Raw genomic sequence first — 25115 nt, forward strand, 5'->3', positions numbered from 1 at the left:
GTAATACCAACTTAAAATGTAGGAGTGGTACGTTAAGTGTTTTAAGTAACCAGAACGTTCTAATTTCTATATTAACGTAAATAAACAAGTTGGAGTAAAAAAGGAAGATTTTTCTCGATATTAACACAACGCTAATTAAAATAATTGGATTTTAATTAAATTAAAATGATAAAAGTGTACGTTAAAGTTGGTCAGTTGGTAGTAGGTAAACATGTTCTTTAATTATGGTTAACCCAAAACAGATTAACTGTTGATATTACAGTTAGAAAATACAATGAGATCCTTGCTTAACTGATATTAAACAACATTATTCCTTTATCTATGCAGATAAGCATGTAAATAGGTTGGGATTTGTAAAGATTTCGGTGAAAAAATGCGCACCTTGAAGGTTGACAAGTGATCCTATTAGAATGGGTAAGTAAAATTAACCAAACTTTTTTCCTCTATCAACACAATTACAAAAAAATAACACATTTTGGTTAAAGGGGATGGTTTAAACGCGGATGAGACAAAGATCTCTAAAATGGGAGCAAGCAGTAACCCAAATTCAGCAAGATTATCTTATTTACAAGAAAGAAAAAAAGTTCTAGAAGAAACCATCGCTAAAAGAAATCAAGAATTAAGAGAATTATGCCTTAAAGAAGCCGAATTAACAGGTGTCACACCTTCAGAGACACCCACAGAACCAACAAATCATGAAACAGTACCTAATTCAGCCACAAAAGTTGGTGCAAGATACCAACTTCCTCCTAATTTAATAACAAACATGAACAACGATGATGAATCCCTTGAAATCCAAATACAGTTGCATTTTAATATGGCTGAAGCAGCTTTGCGCCTTGCAAATGACTCAAACTTAAACAAAGTGAGTAATTTTATTATCTAATCTTTGTGGTTTTAATCAATTTTGTTTAAGACTATACGAAAGCAACATTATGAACATTATAAACAACAATATATGTTATTGCAACAAAAACGCGATCAAGCAAACCAATTGCTTTTACAAACTCAATTAAAACCTAAGAAAAAACCCAGAGGTCCAGAACAAGAAGATGCAGTCTCTGTTAATATAAACATGAATGATCATAACTTTGGAAATAGTACTTTAAGACATAGTATGAGATCGCTACAACATCCGCTAAAAACCGTCGAAACTAACGAACATCGATTTTTAAGCCAACCAAAATTAACTTATCGAAAATCCGACGACAATTTATTTATCGAAAATACTCATTTAAAACAAGATGACGGTTTATTAACGAGTTTTCATAAACTAAATTTACATAAATATGATCAGTAAGAATTTCTTTTTTAAATAATAATTTAATATGTACAGGGTGTCCAAATTTCGATGGATTTGCAGGGTATCTCAGTTGTTATGAACGATAGAAAGTTGCGGTTTTCGCGAACATGAGCCACTTTTTTGTGAAACTTATAATGCCACAAACCAAATTTTCATAGACCTCTTCGTTTTTGATATAGAGGGAATATTTCAAAATTTACGATTTTCAGACTTAGTAAAAACGGGTTCTAATAGATTTTTTCACGTAGAATCCAATAGTGCACGTAGAATTTTTCTAGACATCACGTAAATGGAACCACCTATATTTTATTTTTTATTGAACTAGAATTTTTCAATGATATACAGGGTGTTCCGGTGATTTGGGGCATAAAATTAACCTCATATACTAAAGCAAAAATGATGACGATTCGTGAAAAAAAATTATTATAAAAGTCTTCAAATGGCCAAGATGTGGGCCATCAAAGTTCACAAATTTTAACACATTTTTCTAATTATTTTCAATATCATTTATGGGAGAGCGTTGAAATTTGGTACAGGGTAAACAAATATCAAGCAAAATCATTGAACCAATTTTGACTTTGATCGGGCGGCGGCAACCATGCAATACAGGCTGTCCCTAAAATTTGTTTGCTCAGAACTTTTTTGTTCGCTCGTAACCCTACATTTATTTTTATACTTTTTAATAGAAAATTTATTTTAGAAACTTTTATCGCTCTTTGAAAATTTTGATAACATTGACCGTTTTCGAATTATACGCGAAAATATTAAGCTTCGATTTCAATCGTAACAAACAAATAAAGGAAACATATTCCGCAAGATCCGAGTAGGCGATGACAATTGAAAAACGAACTGAGCTAATGACCATTATTTGCATAAATTTCTAAGTGCAGATTTAGTTAAATCCAGTGTTAATTTATTTTAGTTGAATAAAAGAATGTAATTTCCAAAACAATAAATTTAATTTTTACGGTAACAACAAACAAGAATATAACAAAAATATTAACAAGAACAATAAAATTATAAACAAATAGTAATAAATAAAAAAGAACAAAAAAATACTAAAGCAGATGTTCAAAAACATTCCCGCCGGCATCAATGCACGCCTGATATCGCCGTCTTAAATTAAAGCGCACTCTGCGGAGAACATTGATCTCAGTTCGAAGTTGATAAAATGAATCAACAATTCGTAAACTAGCGATTTAACGCGTCCCCATAAATAAAAATCTACAGGTGTAAAATCCGGCGATCCATCGTCCCGGAAAACGTTTCCTCAGAAATTCTTGGACAGCCTGTGTGCTATGCGTAGGAGCACCATCATGCATATACCACATTGCTTGCCTTGTGTTTAAAGGAACGTCATCTAAAAAATCATCTAATTCCTCTAAATATCGCCTGTATGTATGTCCATCCAGCCTTCTTGGCAAGAAAACGGGTTCAATAATTACATCGCCCACAATGCCAGCCCAAACGTTAAGAGAAAATCTTCATTGTGATTTTCAAGTTTTCTTAAATCTTGGATTTTCGTCCGCCCAACTATGTAAATTTCTCAAATTGATGATTCCATCTTTAGAAAAAGTGGATTCATCTGTAAAAAGCACTTTTTCTAAAAACTGATCATCAATTTGGATTTTGTGCTGCATTATTTGGCAATATTGCAGTCGCAGTGGGTCAGTCGAACTTCCTGAACTTTGTAACAATGAAATGGATAAAGCTGTTGCTCGTGAAGAACATGCCAGACAGTTGTTTTTGAAGTTAAAAAATGCCTCGCCATATCCAAAGTACTAGCTGTAGTATTTTCTTCTACGTAGTCTAGAATATCTTCTTCTAGTTCGGGTGTTCGGACTGATCTTACGTTACCGTTGTTAGTAAATTTCGGCTTAAACGTCCCATTTTCCCTTAAACGGGTTTCAATCCTTAAAAATGTTTTTCGATTGGGCGCTCTGCGGTTCGGAAATTTCTCCTGATAACGGTTAGCGGCTGCTACGGCATTTCCATGATATTCCCTTAATGTCAAAATCATGTCAGTTTGTTCACTAAATGTGTAACTCTCCATTTTGAACACTTAAAATTAATAAAAACTTAACTAACAAAAAACTATCGTTTGTGTTTAAACGACGTTTGTGTTTTTTAGTGTTATTGAAATCGAAGCTTAATATTTTCGCGTATAATTCGAAAACGGTCAATGTTATCAAAATTTTCAAAAAGTGTTAAAAGTTTCTAAAATAAATTTTCTATTAAAAAGTACAAAAATAAATGTAGGGTTTGGAGCGAACAAAAAAGTTCTGAGCAAACAAATTTTAGGGACTGCCTGTATAGCATGGTTGTCGCCGCCCGATCAAAGTCAAAATTGGTTCAATGATTTTGCTTGATATTTGTTTACCCTGTACCAAATTTCAACGCTCTCCCATAAATGATATTGAAAATAATTAGAAAAATGTGTTAAAATTTGTGAACTTTGATGGCCCACATCTTGGCCATTTGAAGACTTTTATAATAATTTTTTTTCACGAATCGTCATCATTTTTGCACTAGTATATGAGGTTAATTTTATGCCCCGAGTCAGCGGAACACCCTGTATAATACTCTATACTTACCTTTATAATTAACGTCGAAATTGAATAAAATACATTATTTTATAAGTAGGCAATGATAAATAGACTGCCTAGCCTGACGTCACAGAGATGGGCGGAGCTTATATCGACTCCAAACAATTTCGTTGCTAACCACAGTTGCTAATGATAAACCGTAATAAAAATGTCATTTGAAATGTCATATAAAAAGTCACTTAGTTTATTTTATTTTAACACTAATTGAAAAATTGCATATGAAAATGTTTGGAGTCGATATAAGCTACGCCCATCTCTGTTATGTCAACACTTAGGTTGTCTATTAAGTGATCGCGTTGCTAGGATACCGGAATAAACAAAGTAAATATAGTTAATTACTGTCAAACTTAATTTTGAATTTTGTGCTAACAATAAGTCGTGTGTTACTTAATTACCTTTAATTAACTTAACTTAATTATCTTTTTCTTTAACTGGAGCGCTATGAAAAATATGACATGCTAACATGTTACATTCATGCAAATGAAAATGTTAATCAAGTTCCTGAATTATACATAAATAGGTAGAATGCAACATTTATAAGCAATAACATTTTATTAGCAGATTGTTTCACTTCAGATATCCAGAAAGAGCGCAAAAATTTTTTCGCGAATAAAACGTAATTTGATCAATTATGGAAGTTTTTTGATGCCCAGGCCAAAAAAATATAATAAAGAAAATCGGAATAACAATGAAATTACCGTATTAGGAAGTGTGGAAGTCGCGCCTAAAACATCATGTAGGGAAATTGAATGTCAAGTTGGAATTAAAAAATCGACAGCCTGTGCGATTCTAAAAAAGTATAAATATATACAAAGAACAAATAGTTCACCACTTACACCCGGGAGATGCCGAACGACATTTGGAATTCTGTAACTGGTATTTGAACCATGTACAAAATAATATTGAATTTAGTTCCTCTATTATATGGTCTGATTAGGCATATTTTACCAGCAGAGGAATCTATAATCGTCATAATAACAGGCATTGGCATCAAGAAAACCAACATATTGTAATTGAGCGGGAGCGTCAAGGAAATTTTGGTTTCAGCGTGGCATGGTTTATTATTGGGCCACGAATTGTTCACAAAATATTTGAAGGAAACCTTTGCGCTAATCGCTATTTGGCCATCTTGCATGAGGCTTTGCCAGAGATTTTGGATGATATTCCTCTTATTGCGCAGTTAGTGAGTCGCTACCTAACTGCAGAATTTCCTGGTAGGTGAATAGGCACACATGGTCAAACGCGATGGCCAGCAAGATCACCTGATTTATCTATTATTGGACTTCTTTTTATGGGAACAAAGTTGGAATTGAAAATTGCTGTAACTGATGCTTTTTCACATTTCAACATCCCATAACTATTCTAAATGCAATTAAACGCATTACTAAACTTTGTGAACAATGTATGCATCAAAATGGTAACAACTTTGAACAATTCTTGTAACTTGATGCCATATTTGCATAATGTTTAGTTTTTAATAATTTTTCGTTTTTTGCAAACAAAAATTAATAGATATATTTTTTTAATAAGTCAATAATTAATATTATAGTATTTTCAAAATTCTTTGTTTATTCTGGTATCCTAGCAACGCGATCACTTAATTTTAGTGTCCGACCGAAACGCAATTTTGGGCCGAAACCGAAACTTTTCTTTAAAAAAAAAGAAGGAATTAATACAAGATACATAAAAATTGCTATTTTTAGCATACAATATAAGGTATGTTTAATTATGAATATAACTAATTTTTTTATATATACAGTGTGACCCATTTGAAAGCGAAGCACCGTCGTAAAATTTGTATTTATTATCCGATTTCGACAATTTTTTTTTTGAATTGTAGTCCGTAAAAAACTGTACCTTAGGACAGAGTCATATTTTTTTTGAAAAAACCAAGGGATACTATTTCACTTTTTAGGTGTTAAAAATGAAGAAATCATATTAGGAAATTTTTTACAAAAAATCTGAGTACACCATTGCATTAAGCGCCGTTTGAAATCGGCATATACGAAATTTCATTCAAAAAAAAAATAATAAATACAAATTTTACGAGGGTGTTCCGCTTTCAAATGGGTCACACGATATACAGGATGTTCAGAAATTGGCGTGAAACACGTGTGTCGAGTAAAGTCGACGGTGATCCGAAGCTTTATCGGCGTAGCTTCGATTTCGGCCAAAATACAGCCGAAACCGAAACTTCGCCGAAATCCCTATTTTAGGCCGAAACCGAAATTTCGGTCGGACACTACTTAATTTATCATAGCCTACTTATAAAATAATGTGGTTTCTTTTAATTTCGAGGTTAATTATAAAGGCAAGTATAGAGTATTATATATCATTGGAAAGCTTGAAAAAATTCTAGTTCAATAAAAAAATAAAATATAGGTGGTTCCATTAAAAAAAAAAAAAGTTGTGTTTATAACTCAAAAACTGTGATGTCTAGAAAAATTCTACGTGAAAAAATCTATTAGAACCCGTTTTTACTTTTTTACTAAGTTTCCGGATAGCCGAGATACTCCCTGTATATCAAAAACGAAGAGGTCTATGAAAATTTGGTTTGCGGCATTATAAGTTTCACAAAAAAGTAGCTCAGGTTCGCGAAAACCCATCGAAATTTGGACACCCCGTACAGTTCGCGTCAAAAGTAACAAAACACAAAGTCTCCTTATTTTAACGTACAATACCTTACGGTGGTCTATTGTCATTCTTATGCATATTGTTTGATGTTTCTCTACACCACTATAAAAAAAATATTTTTTGGTTAATAAAAAATAAAAATCGACGTGTTATGGTTACTTTTGGCGTGGACTATATTATATAATTTAATATAATAATATAATGATTTTTTTGTAGTCATGAAAGTTCGGATTCGTCGTCGACACATCAATATCCAAACTCATCGCCTCATAACTATCCATCACAACCTCATCAAAGCCCCCATTTTTACCCAAAAACCCCGATGACGCTTCAATCGTCACCTTCCGGGAGTTTTTATCAAGATTATTATTCGAAGGGATTAAATACTCCCCCTCAAATACACAAAAATTTATCAAACACCGTTCCTAAGAATCAAAAATTGTATTCATATCAAAATCAATATTATTCTACGTTGGGAAATTATGATCAACAACATCCATATAACAATCCATTACAAATTCAACCACATCAACAATACGAACACGATGTTATGCCATCCGGGTTAGGTGGTTATTGGAAGAGGAAGGAGAATGGAGAATTGATTTGGTGTCATAATAGTAGCTTTGATAATGTTTGGCAAAGAGATAAGAGGTAAATTAATAAATTTTCTTTATTATGTATTGTATTAATCATTTATTTTTTGTTTAGATGTGGTAGTTTAGATAGAAGAAAAAATAAGAGGTTACATAAGCGTATTTCGCCGAATGTTGATCCAAAATCAGCTACATTAGCTTCAGTTCCAATACATTCAGAAGCAACGCGACCTGCAATGATTCCAATTGCTCAAGTAAGAATCGCATAACATAGTTAACGTAAACATTAAAATTTTGGCACGTTAATGACATTAAAAAAAATTTATTGCGTTTCCTTAAAGATTCCAAAAATTTTTTTTTTAGCAAAATACTTATAGAAATCGTCAAGATAACTGTCAACTAGTTCGAACGCAATCCTTGGGAAGCGTCGGCGTTCACACGTTAGACAGCGTGTACCCAAGCGATGATAACTCATCTTGCGGTAGCGAAATTTACAATTACGATAACAGCACGATTGCCCGAAAACAAAAACAAAAGGAGTGGTACGAAACGTCCCTCGACGATGTTCCCGTTGTTCCATCAACGCCAAAACCAACACGATCATTATCAACTATACCGTCCATAATGCCAGATGTAAAATATACAGAACTAACACCTCACGTTAATTACATTTCGACAACGCCGACAACGACGAAAAACATTTTGGAAATTCCCGCGGAATCGAATCCATCGCCGAAAGTACCTGAAGCAAATTTGGAATTATTTAATAATAATATACCGAAGAATTGTACGGTTGTTTTGGCGGGACACGTTAAGCCGTATCATGAAGAAACGAAACCGTTCGAGATGTCGGATTTTTATAAATATTCGACCAAGTTTAAAAATGCTGCTGGTGATAAAAATTTAAATTCGCCGAATATTGCTGTGTCGCCTTGTAGCTCATCTCACGGTGGATATATGGATGATGGGGTTAAAAATGTTACTCAAAAAGGGATTTATCAACCATTACAACCGATGAAATGTCAACCATATAATCCTTTAAGGTATTTTAAATTAACTCTTTACACTTCACATTTATATATGAACATTATTAAAAAGAATTTTAGAAAAACTTGTATATTAGGTATCTTCTTCCTTCTCAATATGTAAAAGATTCGTGGTTAAGATGATTATTATGGCACTTATTATTTCTATTATTTATCCTTGAGTATTACTTTTCCTGGATACTCTTTGAATTTGGGCATTGACTCATTAATGCATTGTGCCAAGTGTTTATATATAATAATATATATACAGGATGTATCAGGTGGTTTTTGTGAATAAAAAATTCTTATGACACAATGTCCTATTCTTAAGATATGATATGATAAAATTAAGGGTTTGAAAGGGCAGGCTTTGCTTATGTATATACTTTAATTTGACACATAAAAGTCATTTTAGAAGTTATTTACTTTATACGAATAAATTTATCACTTCTGTTTTATCACTCTTTAATGTGAAAATTTACAAAACTTTTTGTTTTATTAAATAAAACTGCTTATTGTATTAAAAACAACAAAATTACAAAACTATTCATTAGTAGTACTCAAACTTGTAAACCATTAACTTTATTGTATCATATCTTAAGAAGGACAAAGAATGGGACATTGTGTTATAAGAATTTTTTATTCAGAAAGAGGAGACCTATAACCCCTCAATTTTTTTCTACTCATACCTGATACACCCTATATATATATACAGGTGAGTTATTAGTATCCCGGCGATAGTTACTAAACCGTTTGAAAAACAAAAAAATATTTTATACAAAAGTTGTTTGACTCATCACTTTCTATTACGCAAAATTATTCTCACTTATACCGGGTGTTCCATTTAAACGTAACGAAGAGTATGTACTTTTTTTAAATGGAACATCCTGTATATTTTATCATATTATGAATACAACTAAATTTGTTTATACAACCGTATATGTTACTATTTCACAGCGTTCATAGTTCCTGAGATATTCAATTGTTCTTCCAAAATGTGCCCATAACAGGATCTTTTTAAAAACGATGTAAAAACGACATTTTCTCCGATTTTGCCTTGTAACTACGTCAGACAATAGTCAAAGCCAGTATATAGATGATAGTATTCAAAGATATTAGATACACTATACAGGGTGTTTAAAAAGCTCACTTACTTTTGATGTTTTTCAAATGGCTTTTTCTAAAGTTTTTTTAAATGGAACATCCTGTATATTGCGTGCTAATTGAATTGCTCATCAAGTTCCCTTTAATTAATGATAAGCATGTCATATCTCTAACTTTAATAGTTTTCCTGATATTTAAAATTTAAAGAAAATGTGTAATAAAATGTCATTATTGTACTTAAAAAAGTGATCATATAAACCATATAATATCACAGATCATATAATATATGACAGACAAACAACCATATATATATGTAAATCAGTAATATTAAATGCAGCATCAAACTATAAACAATTACTAAAGGTTGCTCAACAAGTAGGTATTAATTTAATTAATATTTAGAAGTTGTTCAAAATGCCGCCCATTTTCTCTTCTACAAGCATTAATGCGCTGTATAAAAGATCTTGAGGTATCTCTTAACATGTACATCTTATTTTCTCTAAGGTCATAAATTATATGGCAGAACAATTGCATATTTTATTACTTACATCTTTTTAAATCTCACCAAGTCGCATTAAAATCTGGTGTATGGCAGCAAAATTATTTTACATTATAAAATATTAATCAAATAATAAAAGGAAGAACAAAAAATACTGATAAAAATAGACAGAATATAATATTAAGTACAATAACGCATATTTTATTACACATTATTCTTTAAATTCTAAATATCAGAAAAATTACTGAAGTTAGATATATGACATACTTATCATTGATTAAAGGTAACTTGATGGGCAATTCAATCAGCACACAATATACAGGCTGAATTACAAGATCCTGCAATTTGGAAAAACAATTGAATATCTCAGGAACTATGAACGCTATGAGTTAGTAACATATACGGTTGTATAAACAAATTTAATGCTATTCATAATATCATAAAATATACAGGGTGTTCCATTTAAAAAGATTACATACTCTCCGTTACGCGTAAATGAAACATCCTGTATAAGTGAAAATAATTTTTAGTAATAGAAAGTAGTGAATCAAACAACTTTTGTATAAAACATTTTTTTCTTTCTCAAACGGTTTAGCAACTATCGTCCGCCGGGATATTAATAACTCACCCTGTATATATAATATACCTAGACTCATAAGGTTAATAGAAAGCTGCCATTTGGTTCATTTTTTCTTCTTTTATTGGCGCTTCAACCCATGGTGGGTTTTGCCCAGCTATTTAGATAATTTTCGCCATTCTGTCCTCACCGACATCTTCCTCTGCAGCGTCTTATTTCCATTGTTTTCAGATCTTCTTTGACATCTTGGACTGTTGGTTTCCAGTCGAGTACAGTTTTTGAGGTTCGGTTGTCGCTTATACTCATTATTATTGTTATTGCCCTATCCATTCTATTCTATGATGTCAGCGTCTTTTATTTAGCCATAACTTTGTTCTAATATTTATGCTTCACAGCCATAAATTTCTCTAAAATTTTAGATTCAAGGGGTTACCTGACCACTCTAGACAGTCGAAAACTAAACCTAATTTTTAAATTTTTTAATTAAGATAAAAAATGACCTCCATGTAGCTGCTTGATGAAAATTCTGTTAAGCGAGAAGAGGAAACATTTCTGTGCCAACGCCATACAATTAGTTTTCTAAGTTCACAATTTCTTCTCTTCTCAAATATTTTGCGGATACCCTGGCATCATTTTACACATACACTGAAATGTAGATCGCAATATCCAAAACCGTTTAGCCGCAGATTATGGAGTTGAAGCGTTTATAAATTGGTTTTTGGGCCCAAACACTTCCTGGGAAAGAGGTGGTTCATGCTGATCGACTTACAAGATATCAGCGGTTTTCACTGTTTGTCACGACAACGTTTGGGATCAAAATACAGGAACTTAAAAACTTTTTCCACTTATAACTGATATTTTAAGTTATTTTTAAGAGTTTAAAGAACATTTTAAGCGAAAAAGGAAACAAGCAAATACTTCTACTTGATCGAAGTGTAGATTTTTGCTGTATATTGCTTGTCTCCCCTCTCCGTGGATCTAGCTATGGTCATGTTAATGATTTTCATTAAGTTCTTAGGGATTCCGAGTATTTGTAGGTCGTTTAGTATTTTAGGCATCTTTTGGTGTCAAAATCAAATTATGAACAAAGCCTTTTCCAGAAAACTTCTTTGGTAATCGGTTCAGATAAATTATTTTCATTTCTTTTCCTCTTTTATTCTCTGGGAGGCTTATCACTTTTCTTGCATGATGTTCATCTCAGGCAACACTCCGCAACCTTGAAGCTCATCGAAGCATATCTAGATCTCATAGCACTCCAGTTAAGAATTGCCATTTCTGCTAGGCCAAGCCAACTCTTCACGTGGGCTACATGGCTAACACCAAATTGTGCGATTTTCGGGTTGCTGTTTCATCAAGGTAATAGATGGTAGTTTTACTGACTGATTCTTGACCAAAATCGCATTCTCTTTCTAGAAAGTTCTGCTCTTTCTAAAGTCTTCTTCTTCCTCAGAACATTTGGACATAGACTTCATCCAAGCGAATGTTACTCAGAGTCTCAGAGTGACCTCGATTGTTCGTTCCATCAATCGTTTTAGGCTTCTCTCTGTTTCCAAATACGGAATCATATAATAATAATTTCGGCTGTTTGATTTTCTTTCCCAATTTTAATAGTGTGACCAAGATATATGTACTGGCTTACATTCTTTAATGAGACGTTATTTATGAGAACATCATTTTGCATATTGCTCATTATTTTGGTTTTATTTTTAGATCTTGTAACATCTTTTCCAGTTAATCTATGTCTGAACTGAGCAGTGATTTAAGCGTACGCCATCTACATTCAGACACATATTTTCCCAATCCAATTGATTAAAATTATTTTCCAAGGCTAAGGTGAACCTTTTGCCATAAGGAATTTTTTCCGCTGTTGTATCCTCATCTATTTTGATGTGAAAGTATATTTTTAGCGGTGTATCGCGAATCTATTCTAGCATCTTGTAGTGCTGCCAGAAATGATCAGGTCTTAATACTACCAAAGGCTTTGTAATTGTCAGCAGACAGTTATTTGAAAGCAATTTTTTTAACATGGGAGTTTTTTTGTTCTTCAGTTGTGGAAGGACATGTCTAATCGATCTAGTCTGGTTTTAGTATGGCAGAAGTGTATAGCTTTTCATAGAATGTTGGGATTTTTTTACAATTCGTATTTCTTTTTCCTATGGCTAAATTTAATCTTAATATTTTCGTATTCTCGTAATTTTCTATAGTCTCTAGGATTTGTTTAGTTTAGTATGCTCTTAGGTTTGCTCGTATTTTCTTTTTGACAATGCTGTTAATACTTTGGTTCTGCTACAGATCTTTTTGGTGACTGTTCTTATATCATTAGTTATTTTGCATGTCGTTTCATTTATATCTTTGGTGTTCAAAAAGCAACAACCCACTTTATGCTATCTCCACCTGTTATTGAGAAATAACTTCCTGAAGATGATCAAAAAATAGTTTGCCTTTCTGCCAAGCAACTATTTTAGAAGGATAATAGACTCCATATCTGACTGTCGAGCTACAGCTAGAAATGTTCGAGAATTTGAAAAAAAAAATTGCCTCCATTATTGAGAGTGTGATTTTAATTAGCTTTCAAAAATATGATGAAAATGGTACTTTAGGTGAAGTATAAAGGGTTAAAACATTATAAAGATTAAATATACAGTGTGTTTGATTTTAGTTGTCTCAACAGATATCTCGACTACTGTTTGAGATATGACAAAATGTTATAGAAGAAAGTTGCTCCACACTTAACATCAAATGGAACCTGCCCAAAAAAAAATTGCTGCAACGATATATCACCTTATATGTAATATGCTCAGAATCTATGAGAAATATGAAATTCATCTAATTTTCATATTTTCACTTTTGCTCTCAGATGTGTAAATATTGAGAAAAATATGAAAACTTGCTGAAACAAGTTGTTAATAGTATCACTTGATGTTTATGGTAGAAATAATCTCGGCCGACTTCGAAGACGTCGGCCGATCAAGTATTGCTCGTTATACAGGATGGTTCAGATTTTAATCGGGAAATTTTGCTAGAAGGTAGTACTTGCCAAAATAACACAAGTTTTTTATATAAACATAAGGTCGCAACTCTTGTTTTCGAGCTATAAGCGATCAAAGTTGAGCCAAAAATTTACATTTTACTTATTATTTCGGCTATAAGTAAACCGTAGAATTTAAAAGTTTGTATGTGTTTACAGTAGTTAATAAGATATTAACCAGTAGGTTATCACCTTATTTTCAAGCATACCTTAAACTTTCCAAGCGCCCTCTAAGGCGATGAAATTCACAACCCCTTTGATTTTTTATAAGAACTTTTTGATTGCAACTTGATTGCTCATAGCTCGAAAATAAAAGAGTTGCGAGCCTATGTTTATATAAAACAGTGGTGTTATTTTGGTAAGTACTACATCCTAGTAAAGTTCCCGATTAAGAAGTGAATATGAAATAATCTCGGCCAACTTTGCGATTGCTTGTTATACAGGATGGTTCAGATTTTAATTAGGAAATTTTGCTAGAAGATAGTACTTGCCAAAATAACAACTTTTTTATATAAACATAGGGTCGCAACTTTTGTTTTCGAGCTATAAGCGATCAAAGTTGAGCCAAAAATTTACATTTAATTATTATTTCAGCTATAAGTAAACCGTAGAATTTAAAATTTTGTATATATTTACAGTAGTTAACTTGTTTTCACGCTCCAAATCCTGAGTGATACCATTAATAACTTGTGAAACTACGAATTTTCATATTATTCTCGATATTTACGAATCTGAGAGCAAAAGTGAAAGAGCTATTTTCCTCTCAGATGCAGAAATATCGAGAAAAATACGAAAATATCAAAATTAGATGAATCGGGATTCGAAGCATATTACAAAAAAACTTTTAGTGTGAAAGTTGTGGCAAATTTTATTCTTAATAATATTTCTCTCCTTCACTTTTACTCTTAAATGCGTAAATATCGAGAAAAATATGAAAATTATCTAGTATCTAACACATTTGATGGTCAATTGTGTTTTAGAGTATTTAGATAAGAAAATATTAAATGTCTAGAAACATTTTACCCTATCTCCAATAATAATCAAGATAATTATTTTTACTGTAAGACGATTCGTTATAATTTTAGTCAGTAATTTGTAGAGGTGAGCAGACATTTATTTAAGAGCAATTCCGAAATTATGGAATCCTCACCGAGAGTTTTCTTGTTCTTTAGTTGTCGAAGGACATGTCTAGTCCGGTTTTAGTATGGCAGAATTTTTTTACAATTCGTATTTTTTTTTCGTTTGGCTAAATTTGATCTTAATATTTTCGTATTCTCGTTTGGTGTGCTGTTAAGTTTGCTCGTATGTTTTTTTGACAATGCTGTTAATCTTTGGTTCTGCTACAGATCTTTTTTGTTACTGTTTTTATATCATTAGTTATTTTGCATGTCGTTTCGTTTATATCTTTGGCGTTTAAAAAGCAACAACCCATTTTATGCTATCTTCACCTGTTCTTGAGAAATAACTTCCTGAAGATGATCTAAAAAAAAACAGTTTGGCTAGACAAATAGTTTGCCTTTCTGCCAAGCAACTATTTTAGAAGAATAACAGACTCCATATCTAACAGTCGAGCTACAGCCGAGATTAATACAGCCGGAATTTTATTTTTTCTTTAGCTCATTTTGGTATGTTTTTTTGTTGAGTTGGAGTGGAGCACCTCCATTATTGGGAGTTTGATTTTAATTAGCTTTCAAAAATATGATGAAAATGGTAGTTTAGGTGAAGTATAAAGGGTTAAAATATTTCAAAGATTAAATATACAAGTTGTTTGATTTTAGGTTGTCTCAACAGATATCCCTACTAACGTTTGAGATATGACAAAATGTTATAGAAGAAAGTTGCTCCACACTTAACATCAAATGGAACATGCCCCAGTTTTCACGCTTCGAATCCCGAGTACCATTAACAACTTGTAAAACTATAAATTCAGCAAATTTTCGTACGTTTCTCGATATTTACGCATTTGAAAGCAAAAGTGAAAGAGCTGTTTTACTCTCAGATGCAGAAATATCGAGAAAAATACGAAAATATCAAAATTAGATGAATCGGGATTCGAAGCATATTATAAAAAAACTTTTAGAGTGAAAGTTGTTGCAAATTTTATTCTTAATAATATTGCTCTCCTTCACTTTTACTCTCAGATGCATAAATATCGAGAAAAATATGAAAATTAGATGAAGCGGGATTCGAAGCATATTATAAAAAAACTTTTAGAGTGAAAGTTGTGGCAAATTTTATTCTTAATAATATAAATATAAAATAAATATAAAATAATATAAATATTGCTCTCCTTCAGTTTTACTCTTAAATGCGTAAATATCGAGAAAAATATGAAAATTATCTAGTATCTAACACGTTTAATGGTCAATTGTGTTTTAAAGTATGGATATAATAGAATATTAAATGTCCAGCAACATTTTGTCCTATCTCTAATAATAATCAAGATATCTATTTTTACTGTAAGACGATTCGTTATAATTTTAGTCAGTAATTTGTAGAGGTGAGCAGACATTTATTTAAGAGTAATTCCGAAATTATGGAATCCTCACCGAGAGTTTTCTTGTTCTTCAGTTGTCGAAGGACATGTCTAGTCCGGTTTTAACATGGCAGAATGTTTGGAATTTTTTTACAATTCGTATTTTTTTTTTCGTTTGGCTAAATTTGATCTTAATATTTTCGTATTCTCGTTTGGTGTGCTGTTAAGTTTGCTCGTATTTTTTTTGACAATGCTGTTAATTTTTGATTCTGCAACAAATCTTTTTTGTTACTGTTCTTATATCATTAATTATTTTGCATGTCGTTTCGTTTATATCTTTGGCGTTTAAAAAGCAACAACCCATTTTATGCTATCTTCACCTGTTTTTGATAAATAACTGCTCTAAAAAAACAGTTTGGGTAGACAAATAGTTTGCCTTTCTGCCAAGCAACTATTTTAGAAGAATAACAGCCGGAATTTTATTTTTTCTTTAGCTCATTTTGGTATGTTTTTTTGTTGAGTTGGAGCACCTCCATTATTGGGAGTTTGATTTTAATTAGCTTTCAAAAATATGATGAAAATGGTAGTTTAGGTGAAGTATAAAGGGTTAAAATATTTCAAAGATTAAATATACAAGTTGTTTGATTTTAGTTGTCTCAACAGATATCTCTACTAATGTTTGAAATATGACAAAATGTTATAGAAGAAAGTTGCTCCACACTTAACATCAAATGGAATATGTCCTAGTTTTCACGCTTCGAATCCCGAGTACCATTAACAACTTGTAAAACTATAAATTCAGCAAATTTTCGTACATTTCTCGATATGTTTTGCTCTCAGACGCATAAATATCGAGAAAAATATGAAAATTAGATGAAGCGGGATTCGAAGCATATTATAAAAAAACGTTTAGAGTGAAAGTTGTGGCAAGTTTTATTCTTAATAATATTGCTCTCCTTCAGTTTTACTCTTAAATGCGTAAATATCGAGAAAAATATGGAAATTATCTAGTATCTGACACATTTGATGGTCAATTGAGTTTATATTTTAGAGTTTAACATTTAATCATATCTCCAACAATAATCAAGATATCTGCTATCAAATATAATTTAAGAATAAAAAAATTAATAATTTATTATCTTTTTAAGCAATTCAAACATGAGCCACCAAATGTCACCAGTTAGTATGAACCATAACATTGGATCGCCAGTTGAGCCATATTCCCACATAAATTCAAATTGGTACCGAGGAGAAGATCAACCGGATAACGGAAGTGAGCGTTCCAGATCTACAGCAACTCTTGTTTAAACTAAAAAATTTAATTTTTTTTTTTTTTGAGCTTGTGTTTATATCTTTGGTTTTATTTTATGCCGCTGGGAGTTTTATTTTGTTTTATAATAAAGAGAAACCCAACGCAGTACGAAAACCCCAAAAATGTTCCTTGATTTTTCTTTTTTTTTTTTAATTTAATGGTTTTAATTTAATTTAAAGAACAAAATTGTTAAACAAAAAATTAATGATTGAAAGTTAAAAATTAAAAATGTTGTGGTGATATTAGAAATGTATTTAAAAAAAATTTTGTTTAACAATTTTTTGGTTTCGGTTGGGTTTGAAGTAGGACGAGTGTTATTTTTAGGATCTCCCCAGCAGCAACGCCAAAGTGGCTTAATAAAGCTCAAAAGACTACGTTAAAAAAAAGAAATATATTTTATACATGCGTTTGTGATGTTTTTTTTTCTTTTTAATCTATTCTATTATAGATTCTATTTTTAAGAAAGATAAATAAATAATAGTAAACACGTATTTTTTGAATAGCGTTCGCATATTTATGATATAACTATATATTGTTAAGAGAAGTTTTTAAATAAATTGATTTTTTATTATAAATGCGATTTTCTTTCTTGTTATCTGCAAAAAGTGAATGCTTATCAGGTTTTTGATAGTGACTGCTGATTCGGTTAAAATGGAGCGAAATATCTAATAATAAATAAAAGAAGCGTGTTAATTTGAATAAAAAAATAAAGAAAAATGTGAAAAAATTCCGTTAAGAATATTTATATGTTTACTGTAATAGAAAAAAATAAAATAACACGATTTAATCGGAAAGTATTATTTAGAAAATATTATTTAATTTTTATTGACTCAATTTGAGATGTTATTAATGACAAATAAATAATTAATGAAATTAACCGGATGCGTAAAGAGATTCTAGAATAATCGATTCGCGCCTAAATTTGAATCGCACCGACTGTAGGTGGCGCTCGAGAACGGATGTGACGTATAATCGCCGAGCGAATATGTTCGGGTCATTACTTGCGAGTCTTCCTTTCTGTTCTGCACTTCGATCGGTGTGGTTGGCTTGGCACCATTAGTACAGTCGTCTCTGCTTGTACCGGTTGGTTTAGTCAAGAGAACTTAACAAAACTCAACTAAAAGTGAGTACAAATATCAAATTAATCATTTTATTCACAAATCGCGAACGAATTAGATCCATTTTTCGAAATTTTCGGTCCGATTTACTTCCATCACCACGTGTCATACGAATCGTCGCCATTTTGCCATATGTCGGCTGCATGTTTTGCGATATTCCTTGCAAATTACGCTTGCTTTTACTAATTTTACTTTATAATTCGCCGGTTTTACCTAGCACACGTAAATTCGTGTAAAATTGTTACCGGTTTTAATCGTAATTACAGCGTGGGGTTCGTCTCAAATTTCTAATGGCCGCGGCCTACTACATTTTTTTTTTAGAACCATCTTTCCGGCTTTTTTCTTTTGTTCTTTTCCATGCATTCTTTAAACTTTCATTTGTTTTAATCGGATTTATTAATACCACGTGTTTTTTTATGCTAATTTCGTTCTTAATTAACGCCGGAAATTGCTATTATTAGTAATATTTGATTGTTGTATATATATATTATAGTTATAGTGAGATGGCGCCATTTTCCACATGGAAAATTTTTTTTTTTCTAAATTTCAAAGATTCATTAATATTTTTTGGTTAGTTTTAAAAATAGAGTTGCGATCTCCATTTTCAAACGGTCAAATACGGATCATTGAACACGTGCGCTAACATAAAATGGCGTAATTGCCCTTTTCATTCTCGGTTCTTCGCTGAATTCTTCTTCTTTCTAAACCCACCATCTTGCCGGTTTCGAAAGTTACATTTTTTTTATCCATGTGCCAACCTCTTTGTTTCTATAACCACGTTTTTCATTTTTAAACCACGCGAATTCTTGCATTTTTTTTGCTGCAACATTGCGCAATCTATTATGTTTTTATTTGCAAGTTATTTAAATGTTATGATTCTTTTAAAACTATTTTTGAACCATCACAAATCATTTAAAATCCAAGAAAGCATGAATACAAAAATTATTTTTCCATTCATGAATCATTCTATTCTTTATTAGTCGTTTCGATTACTCAGTAATCGCCTCACATTCTTGCAACTTAAATTACCAATGATATTATTAACTAGCCATAACATTCATTGAATTTCATTTCAACATCAAGTAGGCGGCCATAACAAATGGCAATTGTTTTAGTACTCATATCTGTCAAAATTTCTTTTAGCAACAAATTCATATATTTGTTTATGGAGAAGGAGCCAGAGATATCAATGTTGTTATGTTTACTTAACTATACTTAAATATATTCTCCATTTTTGCAGCAATTGTATATCTTTCCAACCTTAATTAGCCTACTTGATGTTAATTTTGGCATTCCCTAGTTGCACTTTGAATTTGTTAATAATAATGTTCATTAAATAAAAAAAATTTACAAATAAAAGTTATTTATTTTATCGTGTAGAATAAGATAGTAATGAAAAAAATATGTATCCATTTTAAAAAACTTACTTAACAATTAATAGACATAAATGGCGCTTCTAAAATGCAACGAAAACCATACAGAATATTTTCCCCTTTCATATGATGAAAGTTTTATCTGAAACATCGATGTCGTGGCGATATCTCGAACAATTTTCAAATTAGTAACTTTTGACGCGAACTGTATATGTCTTTTTTATTAATTAAATATTATAAAAACTAATTAAGCTATATTTGATTGTGAGGTATCATTGAATTCGTAATTTTTAGCTCTACCAAAAAATGCTATAATATATAGGGTGTTCCGTAAAAAAAAAATAATTTGCCCCATTTTCCAGAAAAACTAAAAGTGATAAAAAAAATTTTTATAACGAAATCTTGTAGCTAATAAAAAATAAAAATCGACGTGTTTCGGCTTATTGCGATATTTTCAAATTTTTTTTTTTTTAATAAAACATGAAATATGGAGGGAAAATATTCTTTATAGTTTTCATTGTATTATAAAAGCGCCATCTAGGTCTTTAAATGGTTAAGTAAGTTTTTTAAATGGATACATAACTTTTTTCATCACTCCATTACAAAATAAATAACTTTTATTTGAAAATTTTTGGGGTGCAACAATTTTATTGTACCAAAATATTTGAGTAAATAAACAAACAATAAAAATCGACGTGTTTTGTATCGTGGCGATATCTCGAACAATTTTCAAATTAGTAAGGGAACGTCACTTTTGACGCGAACTGTATATGTCTTTTTTGTTAATTAAATATCATAAAAACTAATTAAGCTACATTTGATTGTGAGGTATCATTGAATTCGTAATTTTTAGCTCTACCAAAAAATGTTATAATATATAGGGTGTTCCGTTAAAAAAAATAATTTGCCCCATTTTCCAGAAAAACTAAAAGTGATAAAAAAAATTTTTATAACAAAATATTTTAGCTAATTAGAAATAAAAATCGACGTGTTTCGACTTATTGCGATATTTAAAAATTTTAATTTTTGTAGATTCAAAATGACTCTTATTAAGATCGTTTTTATTAATTAATAACCAATATTTGATTTTATGGTATCATTGAATTCGTAATTTTTAGCTCTACGAGAAAATGTTATAATATATAGGGTGTTGCGTTAAAAAAAATAATTTGTCCCATTTTCCAGAAAAACTAAAACTGATAAAAAAAATTTTTATAACAAATTTTTTTAGCAAATAAGAAATAAAAATCGACGTGTTTCGGGTTATTGCGATATTTAAAAATTTTAATTTTTGTAGATTCAAAATGACTCCTATTAAGATCGTTTTTATTAATTAATAACTAATATTTGATTTTGAGGTATCATTGAATTCGTAATTTTTAGCTCTACTAGAAAATGTTATAATATATAGGGTGTTCCGTTAAAAAAAATAATTTGTCCCATTTTCCAGAAAAACTAAAAGTGATAAAAAAAAATTTTATAACAATTTTTTAGCCAATAAGAAATAAAAATCGACGTGTTTCGGGTTATTGCGATATTCAAAAATTTTAATTTTTGTCGATTCAAAATGACTCCTATTAAGATCGTTTTTATTAATTAATAACCAATATTTGATTGTAAGGTATCATTGAATTCGTAATTTTTAGCTCTACCAAAAAATGTTATAACATATAGGGTGTTCCGTTAAAAAAAATAATTTGTCCCATTTTCCGGAAAAACTAAAAGTAATAAAAAAATTTTTTATAACAAAATATTTTAGCTAATTAAAAATAAAAATCGACGTGTTTCGGCTTATTGCGATATTCAAAAATTTTAATTTTTGTAGATTCAAAATGACTCCTATTAAGATCGTTTTTATTAATTAATAACCAATATTTGATTGTGAGGTATCATTGAATTCGTAATTTTTAGCTCTACCAAAAAATGTTATAATATATAGGATGTTCCGTTAAAAAAAATAATTTGCCCCATTTTCCGGAAAAACTAAAAGTGATAAAAAAAATTTTTATAACAAAATGTTTTAGGTAATAAAAATTAAAAATCGACGTGTTTCGACTTATTGCGATATTTAAAAATTTTAATTTTTGTAGATTCAAAATGACTCCTATTAAGACCGTTTTTATTAATTATTTAATTAATAACTAATATTTGATTTTGAGGTATCATTGAATTCGTAATTTCTAGCTCTACCAAAAAATGCTATAATATATAGGCTGTTCCGTTAAAAAAAATAATTTGCCCCATTTTCCTTAAAAACTAAAAGTGATAAAAAAATTGTTATAACAAAATTTTTTAGCTAATAAGAAATAAAAATCGACGTGTTTCGGCTTATTGCGATATTTAAAAATTTTAATTTTTGTAGATTCAAAATGACTCATTAAGATCGTTTTTATTAATTAATAACCAATATTTGATTTTGACGTATCATTGAATTCGTAATTTTTAGCTCTACCAAAAAATGTTATAACATATAGGGTGTTCCGTTAAAAAAAATAATTTGCCCCATTTTCCAGAAAAACTAAAAGTGATAAAAAAAAATTTTATAACAAAATGTTGTAGCTAATTAAAAATAAAAATCGACGTGTTTCGACTTATTGCGATATTTAAACATTTTTTTTTCCTAGATTTGAAACGACTTATATTAACATCGTTTTTATTAATTAATAACCAATATATATACGGAACACCCTATATAACATATAGGCGTTCCGTTAAAACAAAAAAAAATTTGCCCCATTTTCCGTAAAAACTAAAAGTGATTGAATAAGAAATAAAAATCGACGTGTTTCGGGTTATTGCGATATTAAAGAATTTTTATTTTTGTAGATTCAAAATGGGTAAAGAAAAGACTCATATTAACATCGTCGTAATCGGCCACGTCGATTCTGGTAAATCTACCACGACTGGTCATTTGATTTACAAATGCGGTGGTATCGATAAGCGTACCATTGAGAAGTTCGAGAAGGAAGCCCAAGAAATGGGTAAAGGTTCGTTCAAATACGCGTGGGTTTTAGATAAATTGAAAGCCGAACGTGAACGTGGTATCACCATCGATATTGCTTTGTGGAAATTCGAAACCAGCAAATACTATGTCACCATCATCGACGCTCCCGGCCACAGGGATTTCATTAAGAACATGATCACCGGAACGTCTCAGGCTGATTGCGCCGTGCTGATTGTTGCCGCGGGTACCGGTGAATTCGAAGCTGGTATTTCGAAGAATGGTCAAACTCGTGAACACGCTCTTCTCGCTTTCACGTTGGGTGTGAAACAATTGATTGTCGGCGTTAACAAGATGGACTCCACTGAACCCCCATACTCCGAACCGCGTTTTGAAGAAATCAAGAAGGAAGTTTCCTCCTACATCAAGAAGATTGGTTACAATCCGGCCGCCGTCGCTTTCGTTCCGATTTCCGGATGGCATGGAGATAACATGTTGGAACCATCCACCAAAATGCCATGGTTCAAGGGATGGGCCATTGAACGTAAAGAAGGAAAAGCCGACGGTAAATGTTTAATTGACGCTTTGGATGCTATCTTACCACCAAGTCGTCCGACTGAAAAACCCTTACGTCTTCCATTACAGGTAAAAAAAAAAAACATTTTTATCATTAATTCGTATTACTTAAATGATGAACGATTTATCTGAATTAAAAAAAAAAATTTGTTGATTTTCTACATTAATGGCTTAATCTTTTCTGATTAACTTAATGGATTAAAAATAAATAATCTTTAATTTTTATAAACTAACTTCGTTACTTTTTTAGGACGTATACAAAATTGGCGGTATTGGAACAGTACCAGTAGGTCGTGTGGAAACTGGTATTTTGAAACCCGGTATGGTGGTAGTTTTCGCCCCCGCTAATATCACCACTGAAGTAAAATCCGTTGAAATGCATCACGAAGCATTGCAAGAAGCCGTACCCGGCGACAACGTAGGTTTCAACGTAAAGAACGTTTCCGTTAAGGAATTGCGTCGTGGTTACGTTGCTGGAGACAGCAAAAATAACCCACCAAAAGGAGCTGCCGATTTCACCGCTCAAGTTATTGTATTGAACCATCCTGGACAAATTTCGAATGGTTACACCCCGGTATTGGATTGTCACACCGCTCACATCGCGTGCAAATTCGCTGAAATCAAGGAAAAAGTCGATCGTCGTACTGGTAAAACAACGGAAGAAAACCCGAAATCAATCAAGTCTGGTGATGCTGCCATCGTTACATTGGTACCATCAAAACCGATGTGCGTTGAATCGTTCCAAGAGTTCCCGCCGCTAGGAAGGTTCGCCGTTCGTGACATGAGGCAGACCGTCGCTGTTGGTGTCATTAAGGCCGTTAACTTCAAAGACCCGACCTCTGGAAAAGTCACGAAAGCCGCCGAAAAGGCCCAAAAGAAGAAGTAGCCAGCTGGATAAAGCTAACTGCTTTCTTGTTTTTACATATATAATAATAACTTTCCATAGGTTTTACAGCTATTTCAAATGTTTTATTTTATATGACTTTCTAAGAGTAAAAAGTGTTATTTTGAGAACATCTTCAATAACAAAACTTTAATAAAAAAATTCACTTTCTTTTATTTCTTTAAATTATTTTATATTTACCTCTCATTATCTCCAATTCCTAATTTCATTTAATCAATGATTATTTGTTATTGTAGAGTTAGTATTAATTTTAAATAATGTTTTTTAACTCTTACAATGAAATAAATAAATGACTCAAGAAGTCGAAGTTAGCAAAATCTATTTATTTTTTTGGCAGAATCAACTTCTTAATCATAAGTGAACATTTTCTGTTTAGAAATACTATCTTAAAGAAATGTTTATTGTAACTTGGTTTTTCACACATGTGAAAATAATAGGCATAATAATAATAAATAAAACAGTGTGTAACTTGAACAACTAATGAGAATAATTAAGTTTTAAAAATTCGTATAAAATCCACTTCTTGGAATATGAGTATAAAAATTTCCCAAAGTATTAATAAAAGTGTCCTCTTTGCAATGAACCAACCCGTTTTGAAAAATAACTTTTAGTTTTTGAGAAAACAATATTTGAAGTTTTGATAATTTGCAATTTTCATCGATAATTTTCAAAATTCGCTATAAAATTAATTTCTTGAAGGATCGTTGTGGAAATATCACCATTTATTAATTAAAGTATCCTCTTTTTAATGCAACAAGCCGTTTTGAAAAATCACTTTTAGTTCTTGAGAAATAAATGTTTGAAATAATCGACAATTTTTTCGAATTTTGCAATTTTCACTGATTAAGTTTTAAAAATTCGTATAAAATCCACTTCTTGGAATACGAGTATGAAAATTACCCAAAGTGTTAATAAGAGTGTCCTCTTTCCAATGAATCAACCCGTTTTGAAAAATAACTTTTAGTTTTTGAGAAAACAATATTTGAAGTTTTGATAATTTGCCATTTTCATCGATAATTTTCAAAATTCGCTATAAAATTAATTTC

The 25115-nt window shown here is 31.1% G+C and overlaps 2 protein-coding genes across 3 annotated transcripts; both read left to right on the forward strand.

Annotated features, from left to right (window-relative positions):
- Positions 1–39: 39 nt before the first annotated feature.
- LOC111413890 (stepping stone) lies at positions 40–17732 on the forward strand. 2 transcript variants are annotated; one of them, XM_023045021.2, is made up of 8 exons: positions 40–205; positions 263–414; positions 486–865; positions 917–1296; positions 6760–7194; positions 7252–7390; positions 7500–8179; positions 16994–17732. In XM_023045021.2, exons 2-8 carry the CDS (start codon positions 411–413, stop codon positions 17151–17153), a joined length of 2178 nt encoding a protein of 725 aa, XP_022900789.1. In that variant the 5' UTR covers positions 40–205; positions 263–410; the 3' UTR covers positions 17154–17732. The 2 variants fall into 2 exon arrangements, with proteins under 2 accessions (XP_022900789.1, XP_022900788.1); XM_023045020.2 differs by lacking the exon at positions 40–205 and having other exon boundaries at positions 212–414.
- A 416-nt stretch (positions 17733–18148) lies between these two features.
- On the forward strand, positions 18149–24224 carry LOC111413874 (elongation factor 1-alpha). Its single transcript, XM_023044995.2, has 3 exons — positions 18149–18280; positions 22475–23234; positions 23416–24224. Exons 2-3 carry the CDS (start codon positions 22482–22484, stop codon positions 24049–24051), a joined length of 1389 nt encoding a protein of 462 aa, XP_022900763.1. The 5' UTR covers positions 18149–18280; positions 22475–22481; the 3' UTR covers positions 24052–24224.
- The last annotated feature ends 891 nt before the right edge of the window (positions 24225–25115 follow it).

The sequence above is a fragment of the Onthophagus taurus genome, chromosome 8, assembly GCF_036711975.1.
Source record: "Onthophagus taurus isolate NC chromosome 8, IU_Otau_3.0, whole genome shotgun sequence".
NCBI lineage: Eukaryota > Metazoa > Arthropoda > Insecta > Coleoptera > Scarabaeidae > Onthophagus > Onthophagus taurus.

Bases quoted from the DNA above. Each gene is read 5' to 3' on its own strand.
- LOC111413890 (XM_023045021.2), top strand. The intron at 866-916 runs GTGAGTAATTTT...ATTTTGTTTAAG, and splicing joins ATGACTCAAACTTAAACAAA to ACTATACGAAAGCAACATTA. The intron at 8,180-16,993 runs GTATTTTAAATT...TATCTTTTTAAG, and splicing joins CAACCATATAATCCTTTAAG to CAATTCAAACATGAGCCACC.
- LOC111413874 (XM_023044995.2), top strand. From the start codon at position 22,482: ATGGGTAAAGAAAAGACTCATATTAACATCGTCGTAATCGGCCACGTC. The intron at 23,235-23,415 runs GTAAAAAAAAAA...TTACTTTTTTAG, and splicing joins CCTTACGTCTTCCATTACAG to GACGTATACAAAATTGGCGG.